The sequence below is a fragment of the Schistocerca cancellata genome, chromosome 1, assembly GCF_023864275.1.
Source record: "Schistocerca cancellata isolate TAMUIC-IGC-003103 chromosome 1, iqSchCanc2.1, whole genome shotgun sequence".
Lineage (NCBI taxonomy): Eukaryota > Metazoa > Arthropoda > Insecta > Orthoptera > Acrididae > Schistocerca > Schistocerca cancellata.
The window spans coordinates 1139106469-1139125604 of NC_064626.1; the positions used below are offsets into that span (position 1 = coordinate 1139106469).

Genomic DNA, 19136 nt, shown 5'->3' on the forward strand with positions numbered 1-19136 from the left:
GCTCAGGAATGTAAATTTTGGCCAACTGTGATATTTATATCAGAAAGATCCTGATTTTTCCAGTATGTAGACAGCTATAGCTAAAATGCCTTGTTTGAATTATCAGATAGTAATAGCGGCAGAGTAGTATAGGAGGAGGAACAGAGGATTTTTTTTCTAAGAAGCTGTTTGTATACAATGTGCTATGTACTGTCACACATACTGCACATTTGTATCCACAGATGGTGCCTCCAGCAGTGGGCCACGCAGAGGTACAATCAGTGACCCCCATATAACAGAAATCTTATATTGCTGTCACCACAAGACAATAGAATAATTGTATCTATCCGCTGATGGTTAGGTCTCACACTGCAGAGAATGCTGAAACCAGGGACTATTTCCCTCATTCACCAAACACATGACAAAACGCACTTTTATCCACTGCTTTTGCATAAAAGTGGCCACACACCTTCACTCGGCCAATTACTGACTGGTCGCTGACAGGCCAAACAGTTGGCTGCAGTTACAGCCCAGCAGCTGTTGATGAGTCATTATTGGCCAGTAATGCTGAAGGTTATTATTGCACCTGAACTTTAAGCTGTGTGGCAGCAGTCCAGACTGAAGATTAGTTAGTCTTCATCAAGACATGCTTGATATCTTTTATTACAGTGCCATGCCTGTTCTTCGCCCAACTATAAAAAAGTATTTTTCTTATATGTTATTTTAATAAATGATTGTTATTTGTTACTTATGGTGCTGCCAATATTACTTGTGTTTTAGTTATGGTAGCCATGTGATGATATTAGTAACAGGTGCGCCTACTCTTTTTCTGCAGTAAAGTGCTTACTTCCCACTACCTTTTATGTCGGGTGCCAAAACTATTTGGCAAATATAATATAGAGTGATTACAACTGCCATAAGTATCAGATAGAGTATATCAGGGCTAGTCATAGTTTGTTATCAGAACAGTGGTTGTCTCTGTCTCTTAGTGTATAGCCCAACACATTCCAAGTCCCTGATGGTTCTACTTCTAGATGAGACTGACACAACATGGTGTGTAAAGGAAGGAATGAATAGAATGATGCACCAGTGTTGGATTTACCATGTCAAAGGCGTTCTGAAAATCAATTAAAGCTATGAAAGTTTTTCTGCTCTTTCTTAGCCTACTCACCAGTCACTTCCACAGTGCTAAAATTGCTTCCCTGGTTCCCCTCCAGATCTAGTACCAAACTGGTCTTCCTGTATGTAAAATATTATAAATGAGGCTGACTTTGTGACACTTTTTCAGGTTTTTGATGATTTTGTACAAATTCTCAACATTATTACCAAACAAATATACTTTGCCAAAATGTGCACCCTTTCTCTGTTAATCTTGTTAAATCCTCAAATTTAACACATATTTCAGACAACACAACAACACGTATAAGTCACTGAGTAAGTTGACCTGTGTACAAGTCGGCATTCGATTAAACACTGAGTCTCGGTCTAGCGGCCACTGCTTGGCTGGCCGCTTAGGTGGCGCAGCTGCTGCATGGTTGGCAGACAGCGCCGCGCGTAGAGGACGTGCGAAATTGCGCGGCGGCACTTTGAATAATCGGCAAGTCACAACACTTTTCCCCCCTTTGAAATTGTTGCACTGGTCTTGATGGAGGTGTCCTAGAGATGGCTAACGTCTATAGGCGTTGTTTGACTCGCCGTAAAGTCTCGAGGAGGAGGCTTCCCGTACGGACGGAAGTGTCCCCAATGTTAACGGGTCGAGATGACAGGAGACGTAGGGGTCAAATCTGCTGGGGCCCCCTGCACCAATCTGCCCATTGCAACAAGTCCAGTTGATATGACAGGAGACATGGGCGATGTGTCGGCGTCCGTTGGAGGAGGAGGCGAGTAGATGTACTCTGACAGAGAATGGTCCTCCGGTTCCTGCATGGGCACGTCTCCTGGTGGCGTCCGTTCTGGTGCTGGCATCGTGATGACGGTGAGAGGGCTGTGTTGTGAGTATTGAGAGATGCCAAGATCCCGAGCATCAGGTAGAGCCAAAGGTGGTGTGGCGGCATTCGGAACAGGCGTTGCTGGCACCCGAGGCCGAAGCTGGTCCGAATGACCCACTGCAACACCCGTGTCCATCTGGATTTCATACAGGCGTCTGCCACGGTGTCGTAAGATGCGGCCCGGGCTCCATTTTGGCCGCCTGCCATATCCCCATACCCAGACGAGGTCGGCGGCGGTGAACCGGCCAAGTGACGGCACCCGCGGTCGTGAGGTGGGAGGCCGCAGAAGATGAAGTAGCGTGCGGGGCTGTCGGCCATGTAAGAGCTCAGCCGGGCTGTGATCGCCCATGGGGGTGAAACGGTAAGACGCCAGGAACTGGAGAAGCGCATCATCAGCAGCAGAAGAAGTCAGAAGTTTCCGTATCGGAGCCTTAAATATGCGGACCAGTCGCTCAGCCTCACCGTTGGATTGTGGATGGAACGGCGGGGCCGTGACATGCGTAACGCCGTGACGAGCACAAAAATCCGCTAAGTCGGAACAGGCAAATTGCGGACCATTATCAGTAACAAGAGTAGAGGGGAGGCCTTCCAAAGAAAAAATGCGGGCGAGAGCACTGGTGGTTGCCGCGGTGGTAGGTGACGTGCAACGGACAATGAAAGGAAAGTTAGAATAGGCGTCAATTATGAGGAGCCAATAAGTACCTAAAAAGGGTCCCGCAAAGTCAGCATGAATGCGCTCCCAGGGCTTCTCAGGCGAAGGCCACAGTGACAAAGATGACTTCGGGGCAGCAGCCTGTGACGCACAAGGGCCGCAGGCAGCGACCATGTGTGCGATTTCAGAGTCGATGCCAGGGCAGTACACATGACGGCGCACCACATATTTTGTGCGAGACACACCCCAGTGCCCCTGGTGAAGGAGGCGCAAGACCGAAGCACGCAAAGACGCAGGTACCACAACACATGGCGAAGCATTGTCAGTGGAGAGGAGGATAACACCATCCCTAGCCGTGAGGCGGTAGCGCAAAGTGTAGTAGTTCCACAACGGATCAGAAGTCTTAGCGGACGGGCGATCTGGCCAACCCTTCTGAATACAGCATAAAACCCGGGAGAGGGTAGGGTCAGAACCCGTAGCAGCTGCCAGCCTGTCCCCAGTAATGGGAAACCCGTCCACAACCCGCTGCTTGGCAACATCCAGGTGGAAACACAAAAGTTTGTCCCTATTGAATGCCTGATCAGGACCCATGGGAAGGCAAGACAAAGCATCAGCATCAGCCGTTGGCCGGAAATGAATCTCATAATTGAAACGGGACAAGTAAAGAGCCCAACACTGGAGGCGGTGTGCAGCCTTGAAGGGAAGAGACGTTGATGGATGAAACAAGGAAACAAGTGGTTTGTGATCCGTAACAAGATGAAATTTTGAGCCGTAGAGAAAAACACCAAACTTATGAAGAGCATAAATGATGGCCAAAGCTTCTTTCTCAATTTGAGAATACCTCTGTTGGGCACCCGTGAGCGTTTTGGAGGCACAAGCGATGGGTTGTTCCGAACTGTCAGAAAAACGGTGCGCAAGGACTGCACCGACCCCATATCGAGAGGCGTCTGTGGCAAGAACAAGATGTTGGCCAGGTCGATAAGTAGCCAGGCACGGGGCCTGTTTCAGCATAGTCTTTAATTTCCGGAAAGCCGCGTCACATGACGTGGACCAGTGAAAAGGCACGTTTTTGTGCAACAGGCGATGCAATGGCTGAGCCACCGATGCCGCAGATGGTAAAAACTTGTGATAGTATGCTATTTTCCCCAAGAAGGCCTGCAGTTCCTTAACAGATGTAGGGCGGGGAAGGGCATCGATCGCAGCAACAGTGTGTTGAAGTGGACGAATACCATCCCAAGAGAGTTGAAACCCCAAGTACGTGATAGATGCCTGAAAAAATTGTGATTTCTGAAGATTACACTTAAGACCGGCAGTCTGTAAGACATTAAAAAGTATGTGGAGATTTTGAAGATGTTCTTCAGTGGTGGAGCCAGTGACAACAATGTCGTCCATGTAATTGATACACCCCGGGACAGGGGGCAATAATTGTTCCAAGAATCGCTGAAAGAGAGCAGGGGCACTAGCAACCCCGAACGGCAAGCGTTGGTATTGATAGAGGCCGAAAGGCGTGTTAAGGACCAGAAACTGCCGGGAAGCAGCATCGAGAGGAAGTTGATGATAAGCTTCCGACAGCTCAATTTTAGAAAAATACTGTCCTCCAGCGAGTTTAGTGAACAGTTCTTCAGGACGGGGCATAGGGTAAGTGTTGATGAGGCATTGAGCATTTACAGTGGCTTTGAAATCGCCACAGAGACAAATATCACCATTGGGCTTAGCAACTACAATGACAGGAGAGGACCACTCACTGGAAGTGACAGGAAGCAAGACCCCTGAAGCAGTGAGACGATCCAACTCCCGTTTTACCCGATCACTAAGGGCCACAGGAATGGGCCAAGCCTGAAAAAACTTAGGCCGAGCAGTGGGTTTGAGCGTGATATGAACTTCAAAGTCGTTTGCATGGCCTAACCCAGGAGAAAAAAGGGACGAAAATGTCGTTGACATGGAATCCAGTTGAGCATAAGGGATAGCGTCAGAGACAATATTGACAGAGTCATCTATGGAGAACCCAAAAACGCGAAAGGCATCGAAACCAAAAAGATTTTCTACGTTGCTCTGGTCAACCACAAATATGAGAACAGTGCGAATGACGGATTTGTAAGATACCTCAGCATTAAACTGTCCCAAGAGAGAAATCTTCTGTTTATTGTACGTCCGTAATTGCCGAGTGACAGGGGACAGGAGTGGAGAACCCAGCTGAAGATACGTCTGAGAATTAATTATAGTGGCAGCAGAACCGGTATCCACTTGCATGCAAACATCTCGACCAAGGATTTGGACAGTGAGGAATAACTTCCCTGAAAGGGAAGAAGTGCAATTGACAGACAACACAGAATCAGAATCAGCGTCATGTTCATGGACATCATGTATGCGGTCGGATTTACAAACGGAAGACACATGACCTTTCTTTTTGCAATTGTCACACACAGCCCAATGTTGGGGACAATCCTCGCGTGAATGTTTCGTAAAACACCGCGGACATGAAGGAATTTGTTGGGGATTTTGCTGCAGTTTCTTAGTGGGTTGTTTACGGCTAGGCCAAGGCTGCGCGTGGGAGCGTACTGCAGCCACGTCGGCCGGCGGGGACACGCCGCACGCGTTGTCAATAGCGCACAGAGGTTGTATTTCCCTGACGTCACCCCATGCTTCTATTTGCGCCCCAGCGGTACGAGAAATTTCAAAAGACTGCACAATGGAGAGAACTTCATCTAGAGTCGGATTCGCCAACTGAAGGGCACATTGCCGAACTTCTTTGTCGGGCGCCGACCGGACAATAGCATCTTGTACCATGGAATCGGCATAGGATTCTTTGTGAACATCAGTAACAAATTGACACTTTCGACTGAGGCCGTGAAGTTCAGCAGCCCAAGCAGGATAGGACTGAGTTGGTTGTTTTTGACAACGATAAAAGGCAACATGAGAGGCTACCAGATGCGTTTGCTTTTGAAAATAGACAGACAGAAGGGAGCACATTTCAGCAAAGGACAAAGACGCAGGATCCTTCAAAGGAGCCAATTGTGACAACAACCGATACATTAGAGGTGAAATCCAGGAAAGGAACAGAGACTTACATGGTTGTTCGTCCGTGACATGAAATGCCAAGAAGTGCTGTCGAAGACGTTTTTCATAATCAGACCAGTCTTCCGCCGTCTCGTCATAAGGTGGAAAAGGAGGTACAGCCAATGATGAGAAACGCCCCGCATTTGACGCCGTGGCGAAATCGCGAATCGCCGCTGTTAGAAGCGTTTGCTGTTCAAGGAGATTTTGCAAGAGCTGCTCGACAGTAGCCATGGAACCCTGTGAGCCAATGGTGAAAAGGAAAAATCCCATCCTCATCGCCAATTGTTAAATCCTCAAATTTAACACATATTTTGGACAACACAACAACACATATAAGTCACTTAGTAAGTTGACCTGTGTACAAGTCGGCATTCGATTAAACACTGAGTCTCAGTCTAGCGGCCGCTGCTTGGCTGGCCGCTTAGGTGGTGCAGCTGCTGCATGGTTGACAGACAGCGCCGCACGTAGAGGATGTGCGTAATTGCGCAGTGGCTTTGAATGATTGGTGAGTCACAACAAATCTATTAAGGAAACTTTTGGTAGAATTGTTTAATTAAGTCAGGAACTGTTTCTGAAGTACTCTCAAAGTCTCCATTGAATTTGGGATGACTTGGTCACAGTAATTTTTCTCAACAATTAGTACAGACAGGAATAAGAAAATACAAAGTTACCACACAGAGCTTTTAATTTACTTACCAAGGAATTGCAGAAAACCAAAATTTTACAACAAATAATAAATCAGTATTATCCTGGTCTTGAATGTATAAACCATATACTTCCAAAAGGCCATGACTTCCAAAAATCCTTCCCTGAAATGAGATACATTCTGTCTGAAATTTTGCCATCACATCTAGAATAGCATTTTGTCGCCCTCCCAATCTCCACAATATCCTTGTCAGATCCTATGCTCCTTCTGCACCCTTCTCTCCACCCCTATTGCTCCTACTCATGTTTCCATCGCTGCTGTATGACTTGCCCTATGCCCCTCCTGCTGCCACCTATTGCAGCCCTGTAACTAGCAAAACGTATACTATCAAAGGGAGAGCCACCAGTTAAATGACACGTTGTATACCAGCTGTTATGTAAACACTGTTTGGTCTTTTACATCAGCGTGACTACCACCCAGTTATCAGTCCAGATGAATGGCTGGGAACAGAGGGTCTATACCAGCAACACACAATGTCCTGTTGCAGAGCACGCTCTACAACATGACAGTAGTGATCTTGATGCCTGTTTCATCACTCGTGCCATTTGGATTCTCCCCCCAAACACCAGTTTCTCAGAACTCCACAGATGGGAACTATTGCTACAACATGTCCTTGGTTCTTGCCACCCACCTGACTTCAGTCCACATTAATTCCTTCTGTCGCAGCATTTCTTCACAGTAACTACTCCTTTCTTCACTTCATTTACATTTTCTGCATCTTTTATTTTCTGATCTGTCTATATTTCTCGATCCCCCCCTCCCTCCTCTGTTTTACACAATGCAGTTATCTTTTCACTTTTACTAACTCATGCATGATGCTTTGGTAGTAATCTCTGTTTTGCATATTACCCTGTCTTTGACCTTTAAGCTCTCAGGTTTTCAAATCACATCCTGTGCTATCCCCAACAATCAGTCTTTCCTCCTCATCCTGTCCAGTAAGCCTCCTCTGACTTCAGGTTCTTGGAGACGTTTCCAACGTGTACCCCTTTCCTAAACCTCTCCAGTCCTTTTTCTTCACCCGTCTTCCTTCCCCCTCAACTCTTCTACCAGACGAAGGAGCCACTGGCTCTGAAAGTTTGTGTATGTTAAACTTTCTTGTGTGTCTCGTGCCACTGCATGGTGAGTAGATTTTTTTATCTATTCAGTTACATTATATTGTCAAAAATAATAAATTCAGATTAACAAACACAGTAATACAAATTCATAGATGTAGTAACAACATCTTTGAAATTATGAGACAGAATTACTGGCCAGTACTTAATGCTCACAAGAAATGTCAGAAGAACTGATAGACACATATAAAGTAGATACAGTCCTATCTTTTGGGACTAATAGTTCCCTTCTTAGAGGGATGGATTAGGGAAGCTTAAAATGGGAAGTCAGGTCATTCAGACCCCAGGATGAGAATACCCTTGTAATTTGAGAACAACATACTTTTAATCACATTTTATCACTGATTCTTTGAACTTCATGTACAATTTGAAAAAAATTATAATATTCATGAGCCAAAAATAATTTTTGTTTCCTATCCCTGAGGTTTCTGCGATATGGAAGAATCTACAAAACTTTATGTATGCATAATTGAATATTAAGTGAATAGATCAAAAGATCACTCCTCCACATGATGATGTATCTGACTGATTGACATTTTTTGTCTACTTTCAGTTTTGCCACCCAGTGAAACCAGGGATGCTTAATGTTCACCTGGTACCACATTCTCATGATGATGTTGGATGGCTCAAAACAGTGGACCAATACTATTATGGAAGTGAGTAATATCCCATTATCACAGCATGCATTTCTCTTACCAAAGAAAGATAATTTTCTTGTATTCTTATAAATCAACACACTTGCAAAATTAAATTCATTTATTTATCACATATTAACTATTAGTGACCCTTATTGAAAGAAAATAACTCCATCATATTATTCTGCCTATTTTCTGCCCCTGTGTAGTCACTGATCAATTCTGTCCACTACTATCTGTCACTCTCGTTTCCCTCCCTATTTAGGCTTGTAGTCTCACTGACCATTTGTTTGTATTTCAGAACATTTCTTCGTATGTGCAGGGAACAGCAACCTAGAAATTGAGATTAATCTTCATCCACAATGACAGAAAAGTGATAGTAACCACTGAGGCTTTCTCAGCCACTCCTTTGCATAATACATGTAGTGCCTTTTTGAATTCTTCAAGTTGACAGATGTTTGATTAATAAACTGACATTTTACCAACACTAGCGCCTGCCAGTGTCAAAGAAATACCTGCCGTAGCTTGTGGTGAACTGAAGTGTAGTACACGTAGTACACAGGAGGACATTATGTACTTGCAGCAGCATTGTCCGATGGCCATTCTATAGTCAGTCATTGCTGTCACGCTTTTCCAGTTGCTATCTGTGGCAATTAATATAAGGGTGGAGAAAAACTGTGTCACAAAAATTTAACCCTTGATAGCTGATGCCAGTAGGAACCAAAATTACTAATGTTGTGCAGGGTGACAAAGCACCATTTTTAAACTGTGGAAACTTGGTACCACACCCTTCAATTGGCCGTGGATTGCTCTGTTGCTGTTCTTCAGTTGCCAGGCAGTGCATGGTTGTTGGTTCACACATACAAACATCCCTCACCCTCTCTCTGCCCCAATGTGATACACACATGTGTAAAATAGGTCTTGCTGTTTGTCTTCACCTCACGTCAGAGGCATTCACATGTATGCTTTGCTTCAAAGCACACACACGTCACCTGTGATTTAGTCATACAGTAAGCATGACAGCACAGTAGCTGTTTGAAGAACAACAAGATATGGTTTTTGTTTATGGACTAGCAGACGGTAATGCACATGAAGCTCGATGGTTGTTTGAGGAACAGTACCCAGCAAGACGCCACTCACCCTCGTAAATGTTTACAGCAATTCACCACTGACTTGGCAAAACAGGCTCATTAGCAGGATACCATGGTGATGCTGGAAGACCTCAAACATGCCAGGGTGCTGCATTTGAAGAGACTGTTCTTGAGCACTTCGAGGAAGCACCTATGACAAGTACTCAAGAGGTTGGATGCGACATGGGGGTCACTCATTGGTTAGTCTGGGAGTTTTTGGGGGATGATGACCAGCATTCATTAATTTCCACCTTGTCCAAGAACTAAAGCCTGTGGTGGACTATGAACACAGGCTAAGGTTTTGCCAGTGGTTTCTGCGATGTGTTGCAGGAGATCTCACATTCCCCACCATTGTGTTGTTTACTGACAAGTGCATCTACTATCGGGATGACCTCTACAACACACAAAACATTCATTACTGGACAAGGGGAAATCCTCACATCATGTTCATCCACGGACACCAGAAACAATTTTCGCTCAACATTTGGGCAGGCAGTGTGGGTGAGCATCTGATTGGGCTGGTGTGTCCAACTCCTTGACTTACCAGGGCAAATTACCTTCACTTTTTGCAAGAAACTCTACCCAGCCTGCTGGAAGATGTTTCCCTGGACATATGGCTATGCATGTGGTTGCAGCATGATGGGGTGCCCACACATAACAGTCATGCTGTGCACAGATATTTAAATGAACTCTTCGATGGCTGGGTAATTGGCAGAGGTGTTCATAGGACATGCCCCCCTCTCCCCCAAATCACCAGACCTCGTACCACTAGACTTTTCCCTGTGGGGATTCTTCAAGGTTCTAGTTCTCTCACCCAGACGTGAACCACCTAGAAACGAAGAGGAATTAATGGATTGCATTCAACATGCCGCCAATCACATCAGCGTAATGCCAGGAATCTTTGAAAGAGTTCTACAAAACACTGTTCGACGTTACCAAGCTTGTGTCATGTCAGAGGGTCGCCAGTTCGAGTACCTGCTTTAGGTAAACAATGTCCTAGCTACAAGGAAGGCCCTTTTCAGGGCTGACGCAATTTGTGAAAGACTTCCTGTACATGAACTAACAGCTGTTGATGAGTTTGTTCCCGGCAAGTCTTACCATGAAACGACAGTGGATGCGTTGGGACCCCAGCAGATTCATCCCAGGACCCCAGAGTGGAAGGCTGGTATGCTACCACCGAGCATGCAGTCCACGTTGGATACATCACGATCTCCAGCAGGCAAAGAATTTGCGGTCACGCGTTGTCCAGAGCATCTGGTAACAGGGCAATCCAACTGCCAATTGGAATGTGTGGCACCAAGATTCCATATTTTAATAATTGTGTGTTGTCAACCTACACAACACTAGTAACTTTGGTTCCTACTGGCATCAGCTATCCAGGGTTAAAATTTCATTACACAATTTTTCTCCACTCTGTATGAGAGACAGTAATTTGTCATCTGCTTGGTGAGAGCTTTCCTATTCTTTGTCGAAGTTGCTATCACACTTGTAAGCAAGTTGGACAAAAAATTAGTCACTGCCAGAAAACATCACACTAAAACAGTGTAACACAGCCTCTAGCCTTGACAATTGTGTCAATTCAGCAAGGAAGAGAGCACACAAGTTTCTCAAGGTTTATCGTACCCATTCAAAGCCACTCATTGACAATCAGATTCTGCAGAACTACCAAACTGTGGGATTTCAACCGCTACATTTCACCCGCTGTCCCAGACACTTTGTACAACAGGCTGCTCTGATGCTGCACTGTAGTGTGTGGCAGCTCAGCCTCGGATAGGTGGTGTGGACTCACTGGCTATTTCCTGACAAGTAAATGACCTGCATGTTCACTGTGGTCCTATCAGTAGAAACCTGTAGTGATTGAGCAAGCACACAACCTACAATAATTGTGGCTCAATTTCATCTAAGGGTCAGTTATTTGCTACTGCCTTTTGGCTCAAATAATTATGCATTGAGGTAGTTGAACATACACTATGTGATAAAAAGTATCCAGACACCTTCAAAAACATATGTTTTTCATATTAGGTGCATTGTGCTGTCACCTACTGCCAGGTACTCCATATCAGTGACGTCAGTAGCCATTAGACATCGTGAAACAGCAGAATGGGGCACTCCACGGAACTCATGGACTTCAAACATTGTGAGGTGATTGGGTGTCACTTGTGTCATACATCTGTACAAGAGATTTCTTCACTCCTAAACATCCCTACGTCCACTGTTTCTGATGTGATAGTGAAGTGGAAATGTGAAGGGACACATACAGCACAAAAGCCTACAGGCCGACCTCATCTGTTGACTGACAGAGAATGCCGACAATCAAAGAGGGCCATAATGCGTAATAGGCAAACATCTATCCAGATCATCACACAGGAATTCCAAACAGCATCAGGATCCACTGCAAGTTCTACGACAGTTAGGCGGGAGGTGAGAAAACTTGGATTTCATGGTCAAGCGGCTGCTCATAAGCCACACATCACATCGGTAAATGCCAGATGATGCCTCGCTTGGTGTAAGGAGTGTAAACATTGGACAATTGAACTGTGGGAAAACATTGTGTTGAGTGACGAATCATGGTACACAATGTGGTGTTCCAATGGCAGGGTGTGGGTAAGGCAAAAGCCCTGTGAACATCATTTGTCAGCGTGAGTTGTGCCAGCAGTAAAATTCGGAGGTGGCGGTGTTACGGTGTGGTCATGTTTTTCATGGAGAGGGCTTTCACTCCTTTTTTTGAATGGCACTATCACAGCACAGGCCTACATTGATGTTTTAAGCACATTTGTGCTTCCCACTGTTGAAGAACAATTCGGAGATGGCTATTGCATCTTCCAACATGATCAAGCATCTGTTCATAATGCACGGCCTGTGGCCAAGTGGTTACATGACAGTAACATCCCTTTAATGGACTGGCCTACACAGAGTCCTGATCTGAATCCTATAGAACACTTTTGGGTTGTTTTGGAATGCTGACTTCATTCCAGGCCTCATTGACCGACATTGATACCTCTCCTCAGTGCAGCACTCTGCGAAGAATGGGCTGCTGTTCCACCAGAAACCTTCCAGCACCTGACTGAACATATGCCTTAGAGAGTGGGAGCTGTCATCAAGGTTAAGGGTGGGCCAACACCATAGTGAATTCCAGCATTACTGGTGAAGGGTGCCACAAACTTGTAAGTCATTTTCAGCCAGGTGTCCGGATACTTTTGATTACATACTGCATTAATCATTGAAATTTTTTAAAACTAGGCAAATCTTTTCAACTATATAAAATCAAATTGTTGCAGTTAAATGAGAAGTATCCTGAAGTATAATGAGGTAACATGCTTTGGTTTAAGTTCATCTTGTAACTTTACTTGCATGTAAAGGATCAATCGAAACAAGTGCAAATAGGTGCAGAGGAAAGCAAGCAGAGCATTCAATGAAATTTCCAAACATTAAAATAAGTCAGAGTTTGTAGCATGTATAAAATTTCAACACCTTGCTAAGTTTTCTAACAATCAAACCTCCAGATGTCAGACACTGTGATAGGTACCAAATGTTCTATGTCAATAGAGTATCAACCAAAATACCAATTTAGTTCATGCTATGTGCTGTTGTCCTGCAGAACATGCATAAATAAATAGTGCTGGAATAATAAAAAGTAACATCAGAACTACAAAGCACAGGAAATGTGATTATCTGTTTTTAGATCTGATGGTGGTGAGTTGGTAGAGCATGAGGTCATCATACCAAAGATTCAGTGCTCAAGCACTGACTAACCAATCATGGGCAGAAGTACTGTTACAAACTAGCACAAACACTCCATGTAACATTTTTTCTTCCCTGTTTATGTTGAATTTTGAAATGTGTTTTCCTAAGAAACTTGTCAAAACAAACACATATGGGCATACACGTGCTAACTCCTGGATCACAACAGGTATTAGAAATTCCTCCAGGACCATGAAAATGCTTAACTATAGACTGAAAAGTTGGAGTGACCCCAAGTTTAAAGAACATGTAACAAATTACAAAAAAATATATAGAAAAGTAATTACAAAAGCAAAATTACTAAGTAATGATAAATTAATAAGAAAATCAGGCAATAAATCAAAAACTATTTGGGAAATTGCGAAAAGGGAAACAGGTAAGGGCCTCAAGGATCAGGAAATAGTACTCAAAAATAGTGAAAATATTGAATTAAAAGATGAAACTGGCAAATTACATTAATAATTACTTTTTAAGTGTACCAGTGTCATTAAGTAAAAACTTTACTAAACATGAGAAATTAACAGCCCCAAAAGTAGACAGTAGTATGTTATTAACTCCCACAAATGGTAATGAAACATTAAAGGTGATAAAGAGTCTAAAATCAAAAACGTCTGCAGGTGTGTATGAAGTGCCTGTGTCAATAATAAAAAAAGTTGCCCAACAAATTATAAAGCCCCTGGTACATATTGCCAATTTGTCTTTCAGCAAAGGTGTGTTTCCTGAGAGGTTGAAAATCTCTAAGGTTAGACCTCTGTTTAAAAAAGGAGATCCATACAAGGTAGAAAATTATAGACCAATATCCCTTCTCCAATCATTTTCAAAAATTCTAGAGAAATTAATGAAAACCAGACTCATAAATTACTTAGATGCTCACAAACTTCTAAACTGCGATCAACATGGCTTTCGCTCGGGTCACAGCACAGAATCAGCTATCCATGCCTATACCAAAGAGATTGTAAGGAGTCTTGACACTAAAAAATGTGTAGTGGGAATTAACTTAGATTTATCTAAAGCTTTTGATACAGTAAATCACAAAATTCCGTTAAACAAGATGGAGGCAGTAGGTGTAAGGGGAGTTGTGAAGCAGTGGGTTGAATCTTACCTTCAGGATAGAACTCAGCTGGTAGAAATCATCACAGAACATAAAAATCAGAAAATCAAGTGGGTCTCAGATGCAAAGAAATTCGAAATAGGTGTCCCACAGGGCAGTGTTCTTGGTCCCTTATTATTCTTGCTTTATATAAATGACATAAAAAAGCCTAATATTTCTACCAAAATAATGTTGTTCGCAGATGACACTAGCCTAATTATAAGTGATGATAAAAAATCATTAACCACCACAACTGATATAGTCCTGAAATATATTCAACATTGGTTTAATGCTAATGAGTTAACACTTAATCTAAGTAAAACAAATTATATACAGTATGGCAAAGCAACTCAAGATATGGACCTCCAGTTAAAACTAATGGATAAGAAGATAGAGCATGTACAATCCACAAAATTTTTGGGCATGCACATTGATCAAAACTTAAGCTGGAAAGACCATCTCAAGTACTTATCCCACAGGCTCAATTCGGCATGTTTTGCATTGAGGATATTATCTAGAGTATGCAGCACAGACTGTGCTAGACTAGTGTATTTTGCTTACTTTCAGTCCATCGTGTCTTACGGCATAGTGTTCTGGGGTAAAACTAAATCAAGCTTAACAGATATCTTCAAATTTCAGAAAAGAGCTATATGAATCATAACACATAACTCTCCAAGAACTCATTGTAGGCCCCTTTTCAAAGAACTGCAAATACTCACAATACTATCACTGTATATTTTTAAAAGCATTCTGTGTACAAGAGTGCATATGAAAAATCTACATACAAACTGCCATAATTATAATACTAGAACTCATAAGAATTTGTATGTAGAAAGGGTAAGGACAACACAAACCCAAGAACATGTAAGTTATTTTGGAATAAAACTTTACAATGCTCTGCCAGTGTACATGAAGGAAATAATAGATGAAGTAAAATTTAAGACTGAGCTTAAAAATTACCTTTTAAGCAAAACTTTCTATGATGTAGATGAGTACTTTGATTGTGTGTAAATTTATTGCCAAAAATTTTAATTTATATGTCTAAATTTGTACTTTTAAAAAATGCCTTGAAAGTGATATTCCATTATTATGTCTGTAGTACTTGTACTAGTATGATAACTTTGTTGTGACAATTCCTACATCATGTAAATGATTTACAGGAAGATAATAAAATGAAATGAAATGAAATGAAATGAAAGCCCCAACTGATACAGTTTTTTCTTGTTTATTGTTTGCTCATGAAACTATTATATGTAATTCACTTCAAACATTTCTTCATAAGCAACTATTGTTGTGAAGCCTTGGTTCCTACGCATGCATGTGTGTGTGTGTAGGGGGGGGGGGGTCATGTTTCCAAGGTTATGTACTTATTATTGATCTTATTATTTTGTTATTATTGCAACTATTAGTTTCATTATTATTATTACTATTACTGCTACTACTACTACTACTACTACTACTACTACTATTACTACAACCATTACTACTGCATGTGTAATGCTATTGTTGCATTATTTTTCTGTTCTGCTTGTGTGTTCTGTGAAACTACAGGTTTAATACTTTCAAAGAAACAAAGTGAAAGCAGATTTCCAAAAGAACATTGTTGTAAACTCCAAACAGCCCTTTTACATGTCATAAACATGTTGCCCCATATAATACTTTCATGCATAATACAGTAAAAGAATTGTCCTTACTGGGATTTGAAAGCAGAAACCTGGCTATGATTATCTAACACTCTATCAACTTGCGTGCATAAACTACACGTATTAGTGCTGCGTAGTTCTGGTGTTACTTTTAATTACCATTTACACTTGTTCTGCTGGACAACAGCACATAGTATGAACTAAATTGGAGTTTTGGTTGATACTTTATCGACACACAAAGTTTGATACCAAACCGAGTATCTGACATCTGGAGGTTTGGCTGTAAGTTCCACTGAAACTCATTTAAAAAATTGCTTCACTGTTCCAACATCAGAGATCAGAAGCCCATCTTCACTCCTCCAATGACAGTGACAAAAGACCATGGAGCTTCTCTGCTTGCCTTCTCCAGAGCTTGGTCACATGACTGACTACTGTAGTCAAGTTTGTTACTTTCTTTGGCCCACCTTATCACTTTACACCGTTTTGTATATATATAATAAATTTTTGATATACGCATCTACTTATGCTTAGGGGACTACATCTTAGTCTATAACTAATGTCTACACTTCATCTTTTTAATTTATTATTTTTGCTTCAATTTTGAAAGGAAATCTCCTAAGCTAGTCAAGTATGGTACATGTCTGTATTTTACTTGTTGCTGTGGCACTACGGAGACTCAAAGTACATTTCTTAATGTATTTACAGACATAACAAATCATATTTAAGTAAATTACTACATCTTAATCCCAATCACAACATCAACATGATGCCACTAAATAAGTGTGTGCTGAATTCTGTTTTATCATAGTTTAATCAAAATTCATAAATAACTTAAAAATTTGTTTTCATGCTTATCGTACAACAAGCTAGCTTCATGTAACTGAGGTCATGAAATATTTGGCAGTGTGTTACATATGTTAATATGTCTGTTAATGGTAATTATGCATTATAAATAAACAAATATTTAAAGTTTAATGAACCCTAAAAGTGGTGGCATAGAAATATGTTAATAATTTGGGTTTAGGGCTTCCGCTAATTCCAGAAATGTCCTTATATTTCCTGTACCTCAACAGTAGGCAGTCTTGGCAATTTTAGTAGATATACTTATACAGTACTTTTAATTTGATGTGCTCAGTTGCCCGGTGACATTGGTGTTCCCCTCCTTATAGTACACAAAAGATCAGCCGTGCTGCTCATTTTGTCACGTCACACACATTCTGTTCACGTGTGACCTCTTGGCCACTCTCACCTGTGTGTACCTGTCTGGTGCAGTACAGTCACTTAGGCTTAGACTGGCTGCCCAACTGCCTGTGGATCAGTTGTCTGTCCACCCTCCCCCACCTATGCCCATGGGTAACTACCTGCCCATTGACAGGCACTCAAGCTGGAACCACCTGCTCTGGGGGGCTAAAACAGAGGGCCAGTCCAGACGCAATATGGTGCTCAAGTGCTTTTCAAACCAGGAAATATGTCTGCAGGCATAAGCACAATACTGTTGTCATCTTGGACAATAGGAATGTCCACAGCATACTCACCATGAAAATTCAGAAGAAAGAGCAGCACTTGGTCATCAAGAATATTGAAATAAGCATCCTGATCCACATTTATGATAACCACAAAAAACACCCCAAAAATATCACAGTCCACTATGAAAATTCAGAAGAAAGGGCAGCATTTGATCACCAAGAATACTGAAATAAACATCCTGATCCACGTTTATAGTAACCACATAAAACACTCCCAAAATATCGCAGTCCACCTCTGCCCCCCGCACCGTGTGGGTCACCAGTGCCCTTGATGTCTTGCAACATTTGAAAAGATGCAAACTCATGAATCACTGGACCACACTAAATTAGCTACCATCATGCGTACATGTTATTTGGCCTGCAAAGACATATAGCTCTATTTGCCACTGTGAACAGTGGCCTTTTGCAAGGCAGCCCACTCAGGATGTCCATTTCTTGTACATCCCTTCACAGCATTTGCTTAGCAACTGGTTGAGGTGGACCTGCATTCTTTAACAGCATTTCCTGTTGTAACTAAATGAATTGTCATTGACAAGATGTTACATTTATCTCTGGTTTCTGGAGGATTGGATCTTTTTGTGATCACTGTTCTTACATAGTGTTACATGTCTGTGAGTAGTGCACCATTTGCTATAGACACATGGAACAGTCAGCACTGGTACATCAGTGAATCAAGCACAATACAGCTGTGGTGGGTATGTTCGAAAGTGACAGCTCCTTCTGGCATCCTGTCACATCCCTGTATCAACGTGTCTTATGCAGAGACATCACTTCACTGCCATCTCTTGTGTGATTGGTGGATGATCATAAGAGAACCTGTTGCTACTTCCACATGAACTGTAGTACTCCAGAGTGATCCGTGTGCTATTTCAAGGGAGTAACTAATACCTTTTCCGGTGAGCTTAGAACTCTGTGGCTCCTCAGAACAAACAATTGCGGTAATTCCTTTCCACAGATAGAAGCTGAGTTTTGGTGAATCTTTTACAATGTCATATGTCCCTCATTGTCAGGGCCATCGTAAGCCATGCAATGGCCATCGGAAACAAAGGGTATGGGGGCATTTTTTTAAAAATAAAAACAAATCAAATGAAAACAGAATGATGTAAACGTGTTTAGTGACTTTATTGGTTAGCATTATACTCAAATACAAGTGACTAATTCCACAAATTGGACTTACATTCAAATTAAATGTTTTCTTAGAGATTTCCAAAATGCAAATCCGCAGTTATGTCCTCAGTGTCTCATTTTTGAAGCATATCACTTTCTGTGCACATGACACACAGGGTACAGGGCCCTGCAACAAAACAGAAGTTTACTTTGAATGAACATATCAGAATATATATTTGTTTAGTGATTTTATTGTTTATTACAGTTAGTGTGATACAAATCAACTACAATGATTATTGTATTACTCCAATTATTGAAGGATGTCACATGGTTGACAAATTATACGCTGATTAGAAAAACAAATTGACTGACACTGAAGCACAGTTGAGCATGAAAGGGGACAATGTTGTTGGTTCACCCTTGTGTGCACATGTAGTATGGCTGTAGCAGAAACAGCTGTGCAGTTTCTTACTGGACTACCTTCTTACATTGTCTTTAAATCTACAGTATTGACATCACTTTATAGGATCGCAATATTGTTGTGGCTTAACAAACACATTCCTTGGTATAAAATGATACTGTGTTCCTATTATACATCTACATCTACAATATGCAAACCACCATGAAGTGCATGGCAGAGGGTACCTCCCATTGTACCAGTTATTACAGTTCCCTCTCACTCCATTATAGTCATAGAATACTACGCTTTTTCATTTTGTGAAGAGCACAATTTTACATTTTTCAACATTTAAAACAAGTTGCCAGTCTTT

At 42.1% G+C, this 19136-nt stretch overlaps 1 protein-coding gene across 1 annotated transcript in view; it reads left to right on the forward strand.

Annotated features, from left to right (window-relative positions):
* Window positions 1-19136, forward strand: part of LOC126092842 (lysosomal alpha-mannosidase-like) — a 324038-nt gene that overhangs the window by 113462 nt on the left and 191440 nt on the right. The window contains exon 3 of the mRNA XM_049908575.1: window positions 8048-8150. Coding sequence (XP_049764532.1) covers window positions 8048-8150 — 103 coding nt within the window. The remainder of the gene's footprint in view (window positions 1-8047; window positions 8151-19136) is intronic.